Raw genomic sequence first — 15923 nt, 5'->3', positions numbered from 1 at the left:
TGACTGACGCCCGCATCTTGTGGTCGTGCGGTAGCGTTCTCGCATCCCACGCCCGGGTTCCCGGGTTCGATTCCCGGCGGGGTCAGGGATTTTCTCTGCCTCGTGATGGCTGGGTGTTGTGTGATGTCCTTAGGTTAGTTAGGTTTAAGTAGTTCTAAGTTCTAGGGGACTGATGACCGAAGATGTTAAGTCCCATAGTGCTCAGAGCCATTTGAACCATTTTTTTTTTTTTTTTTTTTTGTTGACTGACAATGGATAGACGCAAACGACTAGTAAATTGCAAAACCGTCGCAGAAAACTGGATTGTATTATATAACGTCCTCTCGACGAATCAAAGAAGTTATGGTAAAATTAATTTTGAACAAAAACAGTGATTCATGCAGAATTCAAAACATGATTACTGGTAGATTACGATTGGTAAAAACGTTTCTTTTCACTCCGACCGCAAAAGTTCGTTATGCTATTGTACTGTTTCACTTAGAATGTTGGTTTGTATTGAAAATATCACCATCAGGAAGAGAATTTTAATGATAAAAATAAGCACAAAATCAATTTCGCACTTCCCCTAACGACATGTAATCGCTTTAATGCCACTCTCGTAGAAGCAAGTAAGGGAGTCCTTTAATCCCTCTCATATTTAGTGCGAGCGGCCGCCTGCCACGTGCGCGTAATTTTCAGTGGTGCGTGTACATACACACACACGAGTGTAGCAGTCCATCGTTATTGTTGAGAAAAAAATTAAGACGCCAAATGCAGTGTTATCGTGTTAAATTGTCTCTTTTTTAAGCTTTATAGAGGAATACTTTTTTTAAAAAAATTTTCTGTATTGGAAGAAAAAACTATGTGGGTTATTAGATTACGATAACTTCAAAGTGTGTTATCTTACGAAACAATAATTCAAACCTAAAGGTGGATTACATTTTATACAAAAGTATGCAGTGTCACTTCGTCTGTCAAGGTTTGCATATACAATATACTTCTCTGGGCGGTGATGTTCTTGGATGTTGCATGGATTAGCGGTCCGACACACAGTTTTAACTGCCAGCACGTTTCATATCAGCGCACACTCCGCTGCAGAGTGAAAATCTCATTCTAGAAACATTCCCCAGGCCGTGGCTAAGCCATGTCTCCGCAATATCCTTTCTTCCAGGAGTGCTAGTTCTGCAAGGTTCACAGGAGAGCCTCTGTGAAGTTTGGAAAGTAGGAGACGAGGAACTGACGGAATTAAAGCTGTCATGACGGGGCGTGAGGCGTGCTGGGGTAGCTCAGTTGGTAGAGCACTTGCCCGCGAAAGGTAAAGGTCCCGAGTTCGAGTCTCGGTCCGGCACACAGTTTTAATCTGCCAGGAAGTTTCATTTAGCCATGCTGTCTCTAGAGCCGCAGTCCATAATTGCGAAAGTACAGCCAGTGCAGGATTTTGTACGCGAACGTCCCATTAATGTTCGATGGAAATCATGTCGGGCTATCTGTGTGGACAAATCATTCACTCCAACTGTCCAGAATTTTCTTCAAGCCAGTCAAGAACAATTGTGGCCGGATGACATGGAGCATTGTCATGGGAACATGAAATCCTCGAATGGCTGCAAATTTTCTGCAAGTAGGAGAACACAGACGTTTCGGACCAAGTCCATTCTATGTAGACACAGCCCACACCTTTATGGAACCACCAGCAGCTTGCACAGCGCCTTGCAGACAATTTGGGTCCCCATGGCTCCGTGGTGTCTGCTCCACACTCGAGCCTTACCATCAGCTCTTACCGAATGGAATCGAGACTCACCTGCCCAGGCCACGGTTTTCCGGTCGTCTAGCGTCCAACCGGTGTGGTTACGAGCCCATGAGAGCCGCTGCATACGTTGCGGTTTCTGTTAGCAAACGCACTCGCGACGGTCGTCTGCTGCCACAGCCCGTTATCGGGATATTTCACCACACTGTCCTTACAGATACGTCCATCGTGCGTCCCACACTGATTCCTGCGGTTATGTCATTCACTGTTGCTTGTCTGTTAGCAGTGACATCTCTACGCAGAAGTCGCTATTCTCGGTCGTGGTGAGAGGTACGCACAAAATTTTGTATTCTCGGCACACTCTTGACATTGTATGTCTCGGAACATTGAATTCCCTGACATTTCCGAAATAGAATGTCCACTGTGTATAGCTCCACTACCATTCCGCATTCAGAGTCTGTTATTTCGCCGTGCGACCATAATCTCGTCGGAAACATTGTCACATTATTCTCTTGAGTGCAAAAGACAGCTGGGCCAACATTCTGCCGTTCACACCTTGTGTACGCGACACTACCGCCCTCTGTACAGATGCCAATCGCTGTCTCATGACTTATATCGCCTCAGCGTTGTTTCGAAATACAGCATCTAAAACGTTAGAACCATGTTCTGGTTGACGCTCTGTTGCGGATTTAACACGACAAATAACTGAATACAGAATTTTGTTCATGAAAGACACACACTACAGACAATGCTATTTATATATGTGCAACAACATGGCTACATTACAAGATCCAGATCGGAGGTGGCATAAAATAAAGACTCGCCAGACACAGAAGCCACCTCAGAAAATTTACAGCATTAGAAAATTCACAAAACATTTTTTTTTTCTACAGACGTAATATTCCTAGTGACAACTGGTGTGTGTGCATTCCAGGTACTTGCAGAGAAACTTTAATTTGGGATACTCATTACATTTGGTGTCATTACGATGCCACAAAATGTAGTGTTTGTAGAGGAAGGCATAGAAGGCAGGATTAAAGCAGAATATAGGCTTGGTATTAGGAATGGTAGAGGAGAAAGACTAATTGAGTTCTGCAATATATTTCACCTTTTAGTTGCGAATACTGCGTTCAAGAATCACAAGAGGAAAAAGTGTACTTGGGAAAGGCTGGGAGGTGCAGGAAAGTTTCAGCTGGATTACATCATGGTCAGGCAGGGCTTCCCGAATCAGATACTGAACCAAGGTGGAAATATGGACTCAGATCACAATTTTGTAGTTGCTATAGTGATAAGGTTAGGCCGAAGTTCAAGAGACTAGACAGGAACGATCAATGCGCAAATAAGCCGTAGATACTGCGATAGTGAATAGCTCAGTAGGCCCCTCTGTTGAAGAGGAGTGGGCATGTACAAAAAAGGCAACAGCAAAAGCTGGAAAGAAAACCTTTTTATGCCATGAAGGTAGCTGCGAAGAAACCAAGTTTATCAGAACCAATACTTCAATTGATCGTCGAAAGAAGGAAGTACATAAATACAAGTCACTTAGGAACGACAGAACTAGGAAGTGCAGAGACGTTAAAGTGAAATGACTGCATGAGAAATATGAAGAAATCGAAGTAGACGCGGTTGTCAGGAACATTGAGGCAGTATACAAAAAAGTCAAAACGAACTTCGGTAAAGTTAAACGCAAGGGAGGTAACATCAACAATCCATTTGGGATTTCACTCTTAAATACAGAGGAGAGAGTGGACACGTGGGAAGAGCACACTGAAGGCCTCTGTGGTAGAAGAAAAAACAGGAATCCATAGGGAAGAGACGGGAGATCCAGTATTAGACTCAGAACTCAGAAGAGCTTTGAAGGACCGAAATTCAGATAAGGCGGAAAGGACAGATAACAGCCCAGATGACTTTCTAAAATCACTGGGGGAAGTGGCAACAAAACGACCAAGCACTTCGATGTATAGAATATGTGACACTGGCGATACAACATCAGACTTCCTGGAAAATCTGCCACACATTTCTGAAGACAGCAAGAGCAGATATGTGCGAGAACTATGCCACAATTAGCTTAATAGCCTGACAAGAATAATTTACAGAAGAATGGAAAAGAAAATTGAGGATGTGTCAGATGACGATCAGATTGACTTTAGCAAAGGTAAAGGCGCCAGACAGGCAGTCCTCACTTTGTACGGTCGATAATGAAAGCAGAGTGAACAGAAATAACGACACATGTTCATGGGATTTGTCGACCTGGAAAAAGCGCTCGACAGTGTAAAAAGGCCCAAGATGGTCGGAATTCTGAGAAAAACAGGGATAAGCTATAAGGAAAGGTGGATAATATACGGTATGTACAAGCACCAAGGCGGAACACTAAGACCACAAGACAGAGAACCAAGCGCTCGCACTAAAAAGGCGTAAGACAGCGATATAGTCTTACGCGCCTACCGTTCAATCTGTACCTCAAAGAAGCAACGACGGAAATAAGACAAAGATTCAAGAGTAGGATTAAAACTCATGGTGAAAGAAAATCAGCGATAAGATTGGCTGTTGACATTGCCATCTTCAGCGAAATTGAAGAAGAATATTACTGTATCCGTTGAATGGATGAACAGTGTAATGAGTACAGAATGTGAATTTAATGTAAACCGAAGAAAGACGAAAGTAATGAAAAGTAAAAGAAATGCACAGCGAGAAACTCAATATTAGAATTGGTGATCATGAAGTACAGGAAGTTAAGGAATTTTGCAATCTGGGAAGCAAAATAACCCATGATGGACGGAGTAAGGATATAAAAACTAGACTATCGCTTGCAAAAAAGGCATTACTGGCCGAGAGAAGTCTACTAGTATCAAACATAGGCATCAATTTCAGGTAGAAATTTCTGAGAAAGTACGGTTGGAGCACAGCAGCATCGTGTGCTAGTGAAACAAGTCCTGTGGGAAAACCGGAAGAGAAGAGAATCGAAGCAGTTGCGATGTGGTACTAAACAGGAATGTTGAAAATTAGGTGGATTCACAAGGTAAGGAATGAAGAGGTTCTCCGCAGAACGGCTGAGAAAAACGCTGACAAGAAGAAGGAACAGGATGATTGGACATCTGTTAAGATATCAGGGAATGACTTCCGCGGTAGTAGAGGGGGCTTTAGAGAGTAAAAAGTGAGGACGTAGGTTGCAAGTGCAACTCTGAGATGAAGATATTGGCACAGGAGAGAAATACGTGGCGGGCCGCATCAAACCAGTCAGAAGACTGATGACTGGAAAGAAATGACATCAGCGCAATTAGCTACTTAGCTACAAGTAAGACAGTAAATTGTATAACACCAGGAAGATGTTTTAGCTTACAGTCGATGAACAAGGGACTGTCAGTGTGGAGTAAATACTCACCCTCGTAATCAGCAGCTTTCATAGCCAGATAGTCTGCTGCCTGGTGAGCGATCTCTGTCATCAAGGTGAACATGTCCTTCATCTTCATTGTAGTGAAAGCCGGGCTGAGTGTGGTCCGCATACCGTGCCACTCCTTTCCTAAGGAGAGGGAGCAGTCTAAGTTTTGCGTAACTGACATGCAGTTGAAAGAACTGTTTTAACAGCTATGTTTCAGTCACTTTTCAGGCAGTAAATTTTTACTTTTCGAGGATGAAAACTATGACGTACTTTCCTAAAATATTTGCGACCAGTACATGGGAATCCAGGTTCAAGTGGCTGATTCAGGAAACATTCAAACCATGAGATAACATTCGTAACTGAAGCACACTATAATTAGGGTAGAACGTATCGCTAAGCATTGCAAATTATTAGCGACAGCGCTTCTTAATTGCTGGAATGTTTTGATGCGTCATCAATGATTTTTAAGATGAATAAAACTTACTGCACAAGTTAGATAGTTAATCAGTAAGTTACTTGTTTTATAGATTGTAAAGCAATAAATAATATATGGAAAATACATACTAATTGCAGTAGTTTTGCATTTTAATTATAGGAGTGCTCATACCACAACGTTTAATGAATTTTTTTCTGGATTTTTGGGATCACGTAATACACAGTTCATGAAGTCACTACGCGATACATAGAACACTGACACAGAAAAAGGATAGAAATTTAAAATGAATAGAACACTAAAAATAGCAGTATTAAATACAAATAAGTAACATCAACCCGAATGGCTCCTAACTACTTTGAGGAACAGTATAAAAGGCGCATACCATAAGGCAGCCTTACAGTTCAAACTCTGGACGTTATCATTGTAATTTTTCAGTTCTGCTACAACCCTATTGAATCACTACGTGATCATCATTGGAAAGCTGATAAATACTTATGTTTGTGCAAAGTATAATTGTATCTATGAAGGGGGAACAATTTCAGTTTTCATTTAAACTCTTTCGTTGTGTAAGAAATTTCTTTTGTAGGTAGGTTATCATGGCCTTTAGAGCTTTATACAGCACGATTTTCTTAGAGAATGTTAGCTTCTCCAGGAAAAGACGCTGATTGCTTTCCTTCAACTGTTTTTATGAATATCGCTATTACTGTGAGACTGGTGTGCGGTCTTCATAGAAAAGTCACATGAGTCCGTACTGTGGAATTGCTGAAGCGCTTGAGCTAAGCTAATTTTGCCATTACTTTCCCTGGAGTTGTATTAATCGGTTACTTTTTTTTTTTCTTTTCGAGAATAGTGTCTGAAGAAACAACGATGTCGTATGGGATTCTTTTCCTTTCTTCTTTTTTTGGTATTTCCCAAGAGATAAGCTCATCCAGCTAAACTGCAAGATTGTTTTTCTTTGTAATTATTATGTCTTTCACTCCAAGAAGTCTTCCTTAAATGAAGTTACATGATTTTTGAAGATGATGCTTGTAGAATATAGTGTCATGTTCATGCAGTAAGGAAAAGGCGAATAACTGTTTTAGCAGGTAGCCTATTGTGCAGAAATAACACAAGGGACGCGTCTTTGCTAGTATGCCCTTGCTCGGCAGTACAGCTTGGAGAGGTCCATTCTCCTTCTCCTGACAGCCAAACAACATTGGAATTCACCTACGGATGTAGCATGTAAGCTGACAGGTTACCCGAGTAAACGAAAGGACCTGTGTGTTTAGCTTCAATGATGTTGTAAGCTAAACATCTACATCTACATGCATACTCTGCAAATCAGATTTAAGAGCATCGTAATACCGTCCTGGGCGTCGAGGCAGAAAGTAAGTATTTTGAAACATACAAGCATGTGATGACAGCCAAAATGCCAAAAAAAATGGTTAATTTTCGGGAGTTATAAGAAAAACTGAAATCTTTAAAATGTGAAGAACTACATATGTAAGTAGGCTGTTTATGTTTTCTCTATGTAAGTAGGCTGTTTATGTTTTCTTATTGGCAACGTTACGTAGCGCTCAATATGAAAATCACTGGCTGTGCTGTGTGCAGTCTGTGGCTGCTTTGCATTGTTGTAATTCTCGCCATTGTAGTGTTAGGCAGCTGGATGTGAACAGCGCGTAGCGTTGCGCAGTTGGAGGTGAGCCGCCAGCAGTGGTGGATGTGGGGAGACAGATGGCGGAGATTTGTAATTTGTCATGAACTGCTATATTTATATATGATGATATCAAGGTAAATACATTGTTTGTTCTCCATTAATATCTTTCATTTGCTATCTATCCCTATCAGTAGTTAGTGCCTTCCATAGTTTGAATCTTTTATTTAGCTGGCAGTAGTGGCGCTTGCTGTATTGCAGTAGCTTGAGCAGCGAAGATTTTTGTGAGGTAAGTGATTTGTGAAAGGTATAGTTTAATGTTAGTCAGGGCCATTCTTTTGTAGGGAATTTTGAAAGTCAGATTGCGTTGCGCTAACAAAATATTTTATGTCAGTTTAAGCACAGTCATGTATAAATTGTTCAAAGGGGACGTTTCACATATAAAATTCTAAATTTCTCCCAGTTCCAGAAGTAGCGCTTAAGCACGCAAGGCTGTCGGGCGCGTCTGAAATATAAATACGTAATACGTTACATCTATACGCAGTTCTGTGTGTTAAGTGATGAAATCAACAGATGCCGAGAAGAAAGTTATTATCGTCCATTCAACCGACTTAAATTTAAATATTTTTCTTGGGGAAGAATGTTATTTGGAGCCTTTGAGAAAGAACATTTATCTCCGAGAAAATGTGTTTTCTCCGCAAGAATCCGACTCATGTTGATCCAGCAAGTACGACGCTGCGCTGGTTCGCGTAATCAAGACCTAGGAACACATAAACAGTATGACGGACCATGTCTCATCGATAAAACAGGCCAGATTGGACCTAATCGGACATCCATCTGTGTATTCACCTCGAGGTAATTTCTTTGCAACTCGAAGCACTACTTGTCACTGAAATTATGTACTGGGTGGTTATAATTAAACTTTCCCTATTTAACACGTTATAACACGGAAACTTGTTACCGTACGAGTACCAGACTTGGTAGCATTAATGTCCAGAGTATGGGGTGCATGATTTTCATGTGTCACAGCGCCAACGTCCAGTTCCAGCTGTGGCCACCAGGTGCTGTGATTCACAGTCTCACACACCTTACCAGTCGCAGCGCACTTGTTTACGTGTCAAGATGAGCTTGGACAAAAGCAGTAGGGCACTGTTGGTGATGTTCTATTGTGAAAACAACGGTAACGCTGCAGCTGCACTTCGAGAATGTCGCCGGCTGAAAGGATTACGGAAGGATCCTCTTTCTCCACTTGCTGTGCGGATTGAAGAAGTTCGAATCAACTGGAGAAATGTGGGTCGCTCCAGGAAAAGGCCGACGGCCGGTTGCAGCACAGGTGGTTGATGAAATCGCTGTTGCTATGGCAGACAATGCTGCGCGCAATTGGCAGTCGTCAGGCAGTGCGCGTGTTTTGTCACGAGAGGTGAACATCCCGTGGTCCACTGTACGGAACGTGCTTCGAACCATTCTCGAATGGTATCCACACAAGATCCCTATCGTACAGCAGCTTTCTCGCAAGGATTGAAGTTGAGACCTGGCCCTGGACCATCCTATGGACAGACGCAGCTCATTTTTCTCTGACTGGTGAGGTGAATACGCAGAATTGCCGAGTGTGGGGATCTTCACCTCCAGTCGCTGTGCATGAAGTTCCTCTGTATGGTGAACGTGTCACAGTGTGGTGTGGCTTCACGGCTGCGTTCACCATTGGCCCGTTCTAAAAAACCGTTTGGCGCTCAAGGACCAAAGACGTGCAGAGCGGCTGGCCAGCGTCACTGCGATGTGCCTCGCCAGCAGGTCACACAAGCACTACAGGAGAGAGACGCATTCAACTCAACAGTTTTCATGCAAGATGGGGCCCCAACGCACATCGCTCGTGGAGTTCACTTGCTTCTCCGAAACACATTTGGAAACGATCTAATTACAAGCCGATAGTTTCCAAATGCTCGGTCGGCAGGATCACCTGGTCTCACTCCCTGTGATTTCTGGTTGTGGGGGTACCTGAAGGACAGGGTTTACCAAGGGAACGTTCACACGTGTGCTCATCTGAAGCGCATCATGCCAAGAGAGGTGACCAGCATACCTACGCGCATGCATTGTTCTGCTCTGCCATATTGACCTCCTTTTGTAGTAGTAATGGTACCGGAATGTAATGGCATTGTGTACCATAGCAGCAAATTAAAAGTGTTTCAATTGAATTGAATTATTTCTCCTCCCCATTTCCCTGACATTAATGCTGCCGAGTTTGGTACTCGTACGGTTATCAGTTTCCGTGTTATAACGTGTTAAATATGGAAAGTTTAATTATATCCACCTGGTAGATTATTTTCTTTCATGTCGCACACCAGTATCATTACCCCATTGACATAACCGTAAGCAAATCTTCATTCTTCGCAGTAAACGGAGGAGCCCAGGTAGGTCATTCTTAGGGTTTAGTACCTGAATCGACGAAAACGGAATCGTTGTAGTCCTATCTATCTGTCTGTCGACCTGTCAGACTATTAAAAACCCTTTTTCTCACGAACGGGTGGACATATTAAGCAGAAATATGTCACATACTGACGTCTACGGTCTCTTGACGGTGAAAAACATTGAAGCTTATAAGTCAATGCAATCAAAAGGTATGACCTTCTATGTCACATATTTTCATACTAGCAAATCCATTCACCAAAGCCTATAGGGTACTTACCGTTGACCTAGAATAAAGAAACTTGTAAAGAAACTAGGTTTCTCAGTATAGGTAAAGGAAAGAATCCGAAAATTGTTAATATGTAATTATTTCACATGAAAAAAAAATTGTCATTTGTTATCCAATGTGAAACTTGAAATTAAAACAGTCAGTAGTTGTGGATTCAGGCTGGTTGGGTCGGAATGGTAAATGTCAAGTATCAGACAAGGAATGACTTTATTGCTCATATGACGCGTTTCGGAATTTATCCATCATCAGATGTCGCTCCTGGATATCTGATGACGGATAAATTCCGAAACGCGGCATATAAGCAACATTGTCATTCCTGGCCTGACATTTGACATTTGCCATTGAGACCCAATCAGACTCATTTGTTGCAATAATGGTCTTCAGCCGCCTGCATGACTTTATTTGGGATTTATATCATTTAAATTCAAACTTTTCGAAAATCTTGTACTCCCTGGGACGATATCTTGCCAGTATCAGTGTCGATAACGGGCAAAAGTGATCGAGGTTCTCGATTCCCAGTATGGATGAACTGCCTGTATACATAATTAAGCTTTTAAGGAACCCTCATGTGCGACTGCCACTCGCACCTGGTCAGTTCTTACAGTTAAACTGAATCGTGCACGATGACAGAAAAGTATTACGCTGTCACAGTGGGCATAAGAAGTAACGCTGACTGGTAAATAAAAATTTAAACAGACAACTTACCTTTCAAACCGGTAAGCATCCTTTGTGTCAGGGTGTTCGACTTGTCAGCGTTGAAGAACTCCATGTGGTCGGTAAAGTGGTCAAAGTCCTTGACAGTGATGGCACGGATGATATCGGGATCTCTCACCATCACAAATGGCATCGTGAAGTAGACGCCAGCGTACGGATGCGGCTCGAACTTGCGATAGAGTTCGGTGAGAGTGTCGGCCATGGACTTCCTCCTGAGCACCAGGTCCAGCATGTTGCCCACTAGTGGCAGCGGGGTGATGGAGGGCAGGCCGCGGCGGGCAAAGTGCGTGGAGTAGCGGCGCCACCAAAGGGCGACCGCGACGGCGGCGCCCACAGCCAGGGACACCAGCAGCGTCCACCAGTCGACAGCCATCTGAGGACATCGAAGGGATACTCCGGCGGTCAAGGTGGAACTGAAGTAGCACAACCAGTGTACTAACTGCAGTAACGTCAAATGTCGTGTCTGGTTGGGAGTCACTGTCGTATGTGGTTATATTACAGTTTCATTGCCGGCCTGAGTGGCCGAGCGGTTCTAGGCGCTACAGTCTGGAATCGCGTGAGTGCTACGGTCGCAGGCTCGAATCCTGCCTCGAGCATGGATGTGTGTGATGTCCTTAGCTTAGTTACGTTTAAGTAGTTCTAAGTTGTAGGGGACTGATGACGTCAGATGTTAAGTCCCATAGTGTTCAGAGCCATTTGAACCATTTTGAACAGTTTCATTCGCGTTGTTTGTGATCCTTGTTAGTGCCGCGTGCCTGCATAGGGTTGCAAAACGTGCATGTCTGAAGTTCATACACTGTTAACCATAACAAGATTGCCTCGATTCCTCGTTGTCTCATTTTCCCTGTTGTGCGAATCCAGGTAATGATGCGAGCTTTAGGTTATGACTTCAGATGGCTACTATATAAAAATATGGAGACTGTGACATGTCGAGCCCGGGTCGGTGAGAGGAGCGTGGACGAATAGCCGAAGCTATGAAGGCGATCGCTCGGAATTAGCAGGACATCCGGGTTCGACTCCCGGCCGAGAACACTTTGGTATGTTACTCTGGGTAGTAGATCTACACTCGACATAACTGGAGTCGATAAATTCGCATTCAGCGAATTAATTTAAAAAATAATGTTGTTTATTTCAGCTTGTAAATACGTGCCACATTGTTATCCCAAGGGATGTGGTCAGCGACGTAATGGAAAGATTCTTTTCCTACGCCTGAGGTGAGCGTTACGTTTTAAACGTATCAGTTTAGTCTACGTGACTGAGTGTGTGTGGAGATCTAGTGACGTGCCTGTGCTGTTGATAGCAGTGAGAGAGACAAGGCTGCCAGCAAGGAGCTTGTTCCTCTGGAACTGCACCAACAAGGCCACCGAATGTAACGCCGCCATCCGACTTACGAATCAGCGACGTCAGTGTCACATACACTCGCTGTTTGAGATACTGCAGAGAGGCTAGGAATTTAATCCCAAACATTAGTGCTAACTCTGAAGATCAGAAATTCAGTGCCTTTCACTACGCCAGCTCTTCTTTACCAGCGGTATTTGAGCCGTCTACATTTGCAGAGCACCACCGCAAAAGCGTGTATTACTGACCTCGGGTACAAAGGTCTGGCTGGAAAGCTAGTCAGTCACAGTGCTTCGTTTCGTTACGAAACGTACCATTTCTTGACGTTTCATAAATGAATCTGATCCCTCACATCGAATAGTGAGCTTCAAGATCAATTCCGTACCTGTAATGAATAAATATACCGTCTGGGACAACTTGCATGTTTTAACCGGATTCCACCTTTGTTACGGGTTGTCCTGAGATCCAGAGATCTAATGAAAGAACAGAAAGAGGTGCACTAATACAGATCTGATCGCAATGTGACGTAAGAAATACAAAACGTGGGACTACAGAATCAAAAAAATGAAACATCATCAACCTAATTACTGGCAAGAGCAGGTCGTCAGCAGATTCAGTTAAAACTACGGAAGTTGCGCAAATACGCTATAAAGGAAGCTACGTACATGAGTTATATGTGTAACTCCCCTTACACCTCCATTTGCACAACATAAGTTAAATGCATAGATTTTCCTTTAGCTCAATTTGTACAGCTTCCGTAGTTTTTAACTGCACATTTCTCATGAACTTAACTCAGTCTCATGGACATCACCTCAGAGGTCACAGTTCCAGAGAGACGTAAAGTCCGTCTCGCAACTGGCGCAAGTGGGACTAATTGAAGACAAACAAACTCCAGGAATTGCTCGCCACACAACGATACGTTCTGGTGAACGAAGATAATGTAATGGTTCCATGTCCGTTTCCATTATATCACTGTATGGTACAAATTGTTTTACAGAGTGAACAGATATTTTGTATGTTTTTAGTTACCAGTCTTTCCTTATGTGTCTTCCCCTTTTCCTTCTTACCATGTGATAGTCTCCTCGTTAGTGCAGGTAGAATACACGATTATCTATTTTTTAAATTTGATTGTTTGCGCATCCGTACACGGTTACCCTTCGGTCTTTCCTTTTTAGCACCCCTCGCTGTTCTCCATATACATCCCTTTTCTTCACACATCTCTGCCCAATCTTAATTTCGTGTCTTTGGATAGCGATTTAATCATTTGAGGCAACCGCCTTCTGATATCTGCCTCTAAAAGTTTCCTCAAATTTCGCTATTCAACTCGTTATTATTTTTCCCCTACCAGTCTCGCATGCACTTGTAATCAAACACATACGCTGACTAAATTGCGTATTCCATTCAACAACTATGTAAGACTTACTATAGAATGCCTTCATTGTCAGTCACAAATGAGTGTGATTGGTACAGCTATTATCTGGTTGGAGAGACAGCCTTGTTGTACAGCTGTGTATGCCACTCTCCATCAGAAGACAATGTCATGCATATATACCCACAAACAAGTATTGGATATGTTGGTCAGTTACCCCTACTTAAGAATACCACTCTCCTTGCCTGAATTGTAATTTTTTGACAAACATGAGGCATCGCCATATTGCGACTTTCGGCTTAGACACCTCGTATGGGCGTGTACCGCATCCGGGCGAGATGTTATCATCGTCTGAGCGTCCAGTAGCGGTATTCTTGCGTTCCTGGTGATCTCTACGCCTTGTGCTACGAGGTGAGTAGAGATATGGCCGTGGAGCCGCGGCGTCCGACTAGAATGACTCCTCAGAAGTTGTTTGCAACGAGTTTGCAAGCGACTTTCTGCACTGACAACGAGAGTAGATGGCACTCAGATTTTTGTGATTTTTTTGTCACGTGAAGCTCACAGCTCAAATATCAGTCAGCGAAACTGTTCAACGCAACTCTCAAAACTCCTCGACGAAAACGACTTTGAAGTTTTCCGAGCATCTTTAGTTCCCTAAAGGCAAAAGCTAGAAGGTTTTTTTTCCCTCGTTGGATGACCCGGTTACGTTGTGGGATTTCCCCTGCCATATGAGCAGCCCCGGTTTGATTCATGGCTGATGCAATGTTTTCAAGAAAGGTACATCTCCTACGAACATTTCCGTGAAGCACGAAATACGTAAGGATGAAACAATCGGCAGCGCTCGAGAGTGCTATTCGCTAGAGCGAGTCTTTTTTTGCTGATAATATTTTTCGCTTTTTTCCTTTCAGTTCGAATAACTACACCATTTAAATATAAAATTTAAGAAATACATATCAATTAACAGAAATATGTTATCCTAATTTGCTATGAATAATGCGTATTATTATTTCTAATTACACACTGCACACCTCATTCCAGTTTTATCTTTATATTAAGTACTTATCTTTTATAAAATATTGTTAGTAAAGATTTTTTAAACTGAAATAAAATTAATGTTTTCCCGCTTTTTGTATTGGGGAATTATTCATGCAAATGCTCGTAGAACACGCAACTTTCTTTAAAAGTTTGCATCAACCAGAAAGGGAACCCGGTCCACCGCCATGACAGGCGATCGGTCTATTACAGGATCACGTGACCCATTGAAAAACCGAACTAGATTTAGCAAATTAAAGATGCTCGGGAAACTTCAAAGCCGATTTTCTCCACAATGTTTGAGAATTGGTAAACTGGCATTTGAATAGTGCTTCATGCAACACAAACATAAAAAATTACAAAAATCGTAGTACTGAGTGGTCTTCTTGCGAAACACGTCTGTAACGATCCTAGACTGTCGACGACCAGCCCAGCCCTGTCCACAACACTTTCTGCGGCTGATTTCTCCGGACTGATCCACTTACGAACAGCCTTTGACGTGGCGGTATGTGAAAACGTCGGTGCCTCTGTGACCTCAGAGTCGAAGTGTTCAATGCATAAGACAATCAAAATGTGTGACCACCTTGTGACTTTGTGGTTAGCATTGCTGAATATTGATCACGAAACTCCGGTTTCGATTCCCAGCGTGGTTGGCGATTTTCTGGGCGTGGGTGTTGTCATCATCTTGGACGCTGAAGTCGGCAAGTGGCGTCAACTAAAAGGACTTGACTTGCAACAGGTGGTCGAACTCCCCAGAAGGAGATTTGCGGGCAAAAATGTCATACGCATATTCCAGGCATAGTGTGATTGTGATCAAATTCACCAATATCGAGCATCTTCCTCAGCCCGCGGGCGCCATCATACTGGTTTCCAGTGGAAGTTCTGATGACAGCCTTGTCACTTGACGTACCGAACTATCCCATCGCAGAGGCGACGTAAATTCCTTAATTTTTCGTCAAGGATTACATCTTCTGCGCTCTTTTGCCTGGCCCAGTGAGACGCAGACAGTGCACAGATAAGCCCCTTTAGACGATAAACAGCTACTGACTACTGTCAAGGACAACGGCGTGAGCGTCTCAATGCGAAAACACAGTAAACATTTTCAGATGAAATGGCGAACGTAACAGTCGACGAAAAATTGTAGTTCATTCATTCAGTAACAAGGATATGAGCAGGTTAGCGGTCACTCACCTTGTTGGGAACAGTGTGCAAACCAGCGGCCTGGCTTGGAAAGGGCTTCTGTTGTCGCGGGCCGCCCGCTGCTGCTGCCCGCGTGGAGGGGGAAGGAGCTGACGTCACGCCAAGGCCGCTCCAAATTCTCTGACGCATCACAGCGCTGCACTGTGCGCCAGAGAACGGCACTAGCTCTCACACATTCCTGTTCCACATCCAACACATTCTCTACGGGTGATCTATAATTCTTTGCGCTTTACAACCTTTAATTAACCACCAACACTTCCTAAAGAGTGATAGTTGATAAAATCCTTTGCCGTACGTCAGGAAATATGCTTTCACGTCGGTGCTCTCACGCATCACCTGCGGTCATAATTTTCACATAAAAAGATCTTAACTTCTTAGCGATAGAAAAATATTGTAACAAAATACTACAG

At 43.1% G+C, this 15923-nt stretch overlaps 1 protein-coding gene across 1 annotated transcript in view; it reads right to left on the bottom strand.

The window, feature by feature from the left end:
- Positions 1 to 15692, bottom strand: part of LOC126458627 (cytochrome P450 9e2-like) — a 61764-nt gene extending 46072 nt beyond the window's left edge. Inside the window, exons 1-3 of the mRNA XM_050095795.1 lie at positions 15505 to 15692; positions 10566 to 10947; positions 5103 to 5240 (exon numbers count right to left, since the gene is read on the bottom strand). Coding sequence (XP_049951752.1) covers positions 5103 to 5240; positions 10566 to 10947; positions 15505 to 15642 — 658 coding nt within the window. The 5' untranslated portion in view covers positions 15643 to 15692. The remainder of the gene's footprint in view (positions 1 to 5102; positions 5241 to 10565; positions 10948 to 15504) is intronic.
- Between the last annotated feature and the right edge of the window lie 231 nt (positions 15693 to 15923).

The sequence above is a fragment of the Schistocerca serialis genome, chromosome 2 (assembly GCF_023864345.2).
Source record: "Schistocerca serialis cubense isolate TAMUIC-IGC-003099 chromosome 2, iqSchSeri2.2, whole genome shotgun sequence".
Taxonomy (NCBI): domain Eukaryota; kingdom Metazoa; phylum Arthropoda; class Insecta; order Orthoptera; family Acrididae; genus Schistocerca; species Schistocerca serialis.
The sequence above is the reverse complement of the archived record's forward strand: the minus strand, read 5'-3'. Positions and strand labels throughout refer to the sequence as shown.